Raw genomic sequence first — 6,000 nt, forward strand, 5'->3', positions numbered from 1 at the left:
AGTGGCTAAGAGCTTAGTAGCTAAAACCAGGGGGAAAATCTGTGTTTAACTCCCTGTTCAGTTTCTTGGGAGCTGAGTGACCTTGGTAATGTCACTTCCCCATTCAGGGTCTCATTTCCTCTTCTACTTCATAAGATAATGACTGCAAACCACTCAGCATAGTGCTTGGCACGTAGTAAGCACCATATGATTGGTATCTATTCACTATTATATGACATTAGTAATTGGTGGTTGTTAACAGTAATATTGGTGCTTATAAACTGTGCCATCCAATACAGGAGTCACCAGCCAGATGTGGCTATTGAACACTTGAACTGTGGCTGTTTAGACATACTAAAAAGATTTAGTACAATAAAAATAATATAAACTATCTTAGTAATTTTTATATTGATGACACCTTGAAGTGATAACATTTGGACATCTTGGGTTAAATAAAAGATATTATTAAGACTGGTTTTACCTGTTTCTTTTTACCTTTTTAAAGGTGTGTAATGAAAACATTTAAAATCACATGTGGTGTGTGCATATGTAACAAAATTAGGATTAAACCATATATGCAGTTTTACAAAGTTATTTTTCCCACTTAATATTTTATGAGCTCATGAGCATTTTGCCCATAACCTTAAATATTCTTCAAAAACATCATGCTTAGTGATTGCATACGATTTATTTGTATGGTTCCACTAATGTTTATTTAACTAATCCCTTATTGTTGGACATGCAGGTTGTTTCTGGTTCTTTGCTCATACAAATAACTGAAATAACTTTCCTTATACATGTATATTTGCCTATATCTTTCCTTATTTCTTTAGTGTAAACCCCAGAAGTTGAGCTAGTAGGCAACTGTTTAAAATTTAGATGATTACTGTTGATAAACAGATACTTTTGGGGCCAGCCTGGTGACGCACTGGAGAGTGCGCCGCTTGGGAGTGCGGCGGCGCTCCCGCCGAGGGTTCGGATCCCATGTGGAGACCGGTTCCCGCTCACTGGCTGAGCGCGGTGCGGGCGCAACACCGAGGGTTGCGATCCCGTTGCCGGTCAGTAAAAAAGACAAAAAGGTTAAAAAAAAAAAAAAAACAGATACTTTTGGGGACGTGAAATCAAATATGAAAACTGCTGTAATCAATAATCACTTGTAGTGAACATATATGTTTGCACCTTTTTCTTGGTCCTGGGGGATCTCGGGGGGCAGGACTACACATAGCCTCTGCCAGGAGTCTCTCAGGGAGCAGGGCCACACATAGCTCTTCCAAGAGAGTGCAGGAAGGTGAGTTGCTCAGCCCCTTGAGCTAGGGGCTGCCGCCTGGGGAGGTGGTCAACCACAGACCAGACACAAAGTTCTGGGGCTTAGCGCACACACTAAGCAAATTTATTGGGGAAAAGCAGGTATTATATATATTTCAGCCAACTGCAACCCCCTCCCATCACCTCCCCATCTCCTAGGCAACTCAATAGGAAGTCTGTGGTTTGCAGTTAAGCCTTGCCAAATCTTGCTGACACGGCGTATTCACATCCTGCTGAGATAGGCAAAATACAGGGGAGCAAGAGTGCCTCCATCTTTAACAGGTGTTTTCCTTCATTTTCCTCCATATGTTAATGCATACGATGCTGCTAACCTATTTTTTTATTTTTAGAACTTTTTATTTTGGAACAATTTAAGATTTATGAAAGAACCGAAAAGATCATACAGAGAGTTCCTATATACCCTTCATCCAGCCTCTGTTAATATCAACATCTTACATGAGGACATTTGTCATAACTAAGATGCTAATATTGATGATTGCTATCAACTAAACCCCAGACTTTATTTGGATTTTATCAACTGTTCCATACATGTCCTTCTGTTTTTCCAGGATCCAGTACAGAATCTGCCCCTCCCCTGCTTTTTTCTGAACTGACAGTGTTGAAAATATAATGTATAAACTATTTTTAAAAAAACAAAACAGGTCTCGCATTTGGCTCTGGAAAACTTGCAGTCTAGGTCTCCCACTGATATGTCTCTTCTTCTTCATTATTCCATTAGATCAATGCTTGGAATCTGGAAACTGCAGAGCTGGTTTTCCACATCCTGGGAGATGCCTCCGATCCCTGGATGTGCACAGCTGTGTTGGCTTCCCAGGCTAGGCTGCTGACAGTGTCCAAGGATGGTGTGGTCAGTCTGTGGAGCTCAGCTATGGGAAAACTGCAGGGGAAGCAACATTTATCCAGTATCAAAGAACAGACATCTACCTGTGCAGTCTCAGTTCAGAAAGAAGGAAAGATGGTTATTGGGTTTAGCAACGGCTCCATTTCTTTGGTAAGCAACTTTACTGACTATGGCACCAACATTAACTCAGCTCAAAAGTGCTCAGATGTTCTAGAAATTGAGAGAAATGACTTTGCCTTATATCTTTTAATAAATGACATTTGTCTTCTTAATTCTAGGGATCTACAATTCAGTAAACATCTATTGGTGTCTCCTGGGGGGGGGCCAATGTGGGCAACTGTTGGAACTCAGTCCTTCTGGGAAGCTCTGGGAGATGGTGTAGAACATGCTTCAGAGTTGTCCTACTGAGGGGTCAAAAGCTGGGTACTATCTCCCAGCTCCATTGGTGGTTGGTGGACATCTGCTCCCATGAGCACTAACATGTGGACCAAACAATCTGAGTGTCTTAGTTTGTTTTCTGATTCTGTAACAGAATAGCATGGACTGGGTAATTTATAAAGAACAAAAGTTTATTTGGCCCGTGGTTCTGGGGGCTGGGAAGCCTAAGAGCATTTCACCAGCATCTCACAGGTCATCCCATGATGGAAGGCAAGAGAGGAAGTGAGATCCCAAGACTGGGAAAGAAAGGGGGCGGAACTCCCACAATAACTAACCCACTCCCACGATAACAGCATTAATCCATTCATGAGGGCAGAACCCTCATGAGCTAATCACCTCTTAAAGGTCCCAGCTCTCAACAACATTCCAATGGGGATTACATTTCCAACACATGAACTTTGGTGGTGTGGAGGGGGGTGCACATTCAAACCATAGCACTGGTAAGTCAGGGGGAAAAAGTCTTCCTGTGCAAAGTCAAAGGTGCTTGCAATAAGAAGACTTCAGGAATAGAGGAGGATGTTGATGGATGTCAATGGCAAATTATATAAGGAGTCATAGTGGGGAAGCGTGGGCTCCATACTAGGTGCTGGACAGGCTTTAGAAACACATGAGCCCCAACCTCACCTTCAAGGAACTCAACCAAGGGAGGGAGATGGGCTTGTGAACAACTTACAGTGACACTAAGAGGAACAGAGTCTGTTTTCTGCAGAGGTAGAAACAGTGTGCTCTTGGTCTGGTTAAGGAGCAAATATGTCTGAAAGAAGTAATCTGGGGAGGCTCCCCAGAAAAGGCAGGCTTGGAGTAAGAAAGATTTCCCAGATGAAAAATAGAAGATTGAGGGAATAGAGAATATTGTAGTGGGGAGGCAGGAGCATGCCTGGCATTTTAGGGAAAAGAGAGTTGGCATGGAGACAGATCACAGGGTCTTCTATGTCCTGCTGAGAAGGTGAGACTTTGAAGAGGGGAGGAATATGACCTCTAAAAACTCATTACAAAGCTCCACAGTTCTGGAACTCATGAGCTCCATGAGCTCTCAGGGCACCAAACCCAACAATAAAACATAATCCCAAATCCTTTGATCAGGTCTCTTGCTTGTTTAGCTATACTTTCCCTTCATTCACTGATTCTCTTCAATAAGCCAGAAAGGACCTTGGACTTTGGGGTCAGACACACCTGAGTTTGAAAATCCAATCCTGCCTTTAACTAGCTGTGCTCTTGGGCTAGCTCAGCCCCTATTCTGAGCCTCGGTTTCCTCATTTGTAAAATGGGGATAAAATGACACCCAGATTTAGAGCTTGGGCAAGGGATGGACAGATGGGCACCTGCTCGGGCTTCCAATCTGTGGGGGGGTGGGGGTAGGAGGGGCACTAAGACATCACTGGAGTGAGTTGAAAATATGGTGCTAGTTAAACTCAGGTTTCTGAATTTACAAATCCTTATATAGCTCACTGTTGGGGTTCCATCTATACCCCTTAGTGTTCTCCTCTGTTCTTGAAGGCTGCTTACTGCAAATACCTGCAACTCTGTACCTGGCTTGGTATTTTTCCCTGACTCTCTCTCCATGCCCAGTACACTTGGTCTATGTGTTGATGCTCCTGGGAGCAGCCCTCCACCAACCGTTGATGGCTGGTGGACAATACCTCAGCTCCTGGTCTCTCAGTGGGGACAACTCTGAAGCATGTCCTATACCATCTCCTAGAGCTTCTCAGTAGGACTGAGCTCTAGTTGCCCAATTAACTGGCTTGCTGAGCCACATTTGTTGGCTGCCTTCCATTCCCTATCTCAGCTCTCCATTTCCTACCAGTATTTCCTGAGATCAATTCCCAAGTAAACTATTTGCATTCAAATACTATCTCAGTTTCTGTTTCTGGAGGAACCCAGACCAGATTTCTGTCAAAATGTACACTGGGGCAAAAAGCTGCAGGCAGGACTGGAAGATAATCCCCAGCAACCCCAAAATATGGTGGTCAGACCTAAAGTAGAGAGAGAAATCTTGTAATTCTGAAAAATGGTGGCCAAGCTTTAATGAATAGGGGATCTTTGGATCTCACCAGTGCTCAGATCCTAGCCCTTCTGAAGGGAAAGTCATTTTTTTTTTCTTTTTGTCTTTTTTTACTGACCGGCAATGGGATCGCAACCCTCGGTGTTGCGCCCGCACCGCGCTCAGCCAGTGAGCGGAACCAGTATCCACATGGGATCCGAACCCTGGATCGCAACCCTCGGTGTTGCGCCCGCACCGCGCTCAGCCAGTGAGCGGAACCAGTATCCACATGGGATCCGAACCCTGGATCGCAACCCTCGGTGTTGCGCCCGCACCGCGCTCAGCCAGTGAGCGGAACCAGTATCCACATGGGATCCGAACCCTCGGCGGGAGCGCTGTCGCGCTCCCAAGCGGCACACTCTCCAGCACGCCACTAGGCCGGCCCTGAAGGGAAAGTCTTAATACCACCTTCAAAATATTTGAAAATGATGATAAATTGAATTTAACTAAAGATTTAACAAAGCAAAGACACAGCTGGAGTACAAATTAGATTGATTCAGACCCCTCCATACTAGGAGTCTAACAGAAGGAGCATGTCCTCTTCTAAGGGTAAATATTATATATTTAGGCACTACTGTTCCTTTATGTACAATGCCCATTATATTACAAAAATTATTACACACAAAGAAGGAAGAAAATGGGACAATAATCAAGAGCAAAAACAATCAACAGAAGTAGACATAAAATGACTCTGATGTTTAAATGATCAGACAAGAATTTTAAAATATTTGTGATAAAAAGTGGAAAGGGTGGATAATATAGGTGAACAGATAGGAAATTTCAAAATAAAACTAAAAAAAGGATCAAATGGAAATGTTATAAATAAAAAACACAATGACGTGAATGAATAATTCATTTGATAATGCTTAAAAGTAGACTAGTCAGTGAAGAGAAAGATCAGTGAACTTAAAAACAAATTAATGGAAATTATTGAAACATAAATGTAGGGCCGGCCCGGTGGCGCACTGGATAGTGCGCCGCTTGGGAAGCGCGGCGGCGCTCCCGTCCAAGGGTTCGGATCCCACATACAGACCGGTTCCCGCTCACTGGCTGAGCGAGGCGCGGGAGCAGCGCCGAGGCTTGCAATCCCGTTGCCGGTCCCCGGTCTGGTACGGGGGCAACACTGAGGGTTGCGATCTGTTGCCGGACACGGAAAAAAGACAAAAGACAAAAAAAAAAAAAAAAACATAAATGTGAAGATAAAAAGCCAACAAAGGGGAAGGGAACAAAGAATTTGAGCATTATAGGACAATGTCAAATGGTCTAAAGTACAATTAAAGTGCCTGAAGTAGAGGAGAGAATGCAGCAGAAGAAATATTTGAAGAGATCATGGTTGAGAACTTTCCAAAATTTATGCAAGACATCAGCCCAAAGA

The 6,000-nt window shown here is 43.6% G+C and overlaps 1 protein-coding gene across 1 annotated transcript in view; it reads left to right on the forward strand.

Annotated features, from left to right (window-relative positions):
* Window positions 1–6,000, forward strand: part of NWD1 (NACHT and WD repeat domain containing 1) — a 76,659-nt gene that overhangs the window by 48,429 nt on the left and 22,230 nt on the right. The window contains exon 13 of the mRNA XM_008577573.1: window positions 2,024–2,296. Coding sequence (XP_008575795.1) covers window positions 2,024–2,296 — 273 coding nt within the window. The remainder of the gene's footprint in view (window positions 1–2,023; window positions 2,297–6,000) is intronic.

This window comes from Galeopterus variegatus, unplaced genomic scaffold (assembly GCF_000696425.1).
Source record: "Galeopterus variegatus unplaced genomic scaffold, G_variegatus-3.0.2 Scaffold1543, whole genome shotgun sequence".
NCBI classification, from domain to species: domain Eukaryota; kingdom Metazoa; phylum Chordata; class Mammalia; order Dermoptera; family Cynocephalidae; genus Galeopterus; species Galeopterus variegatus.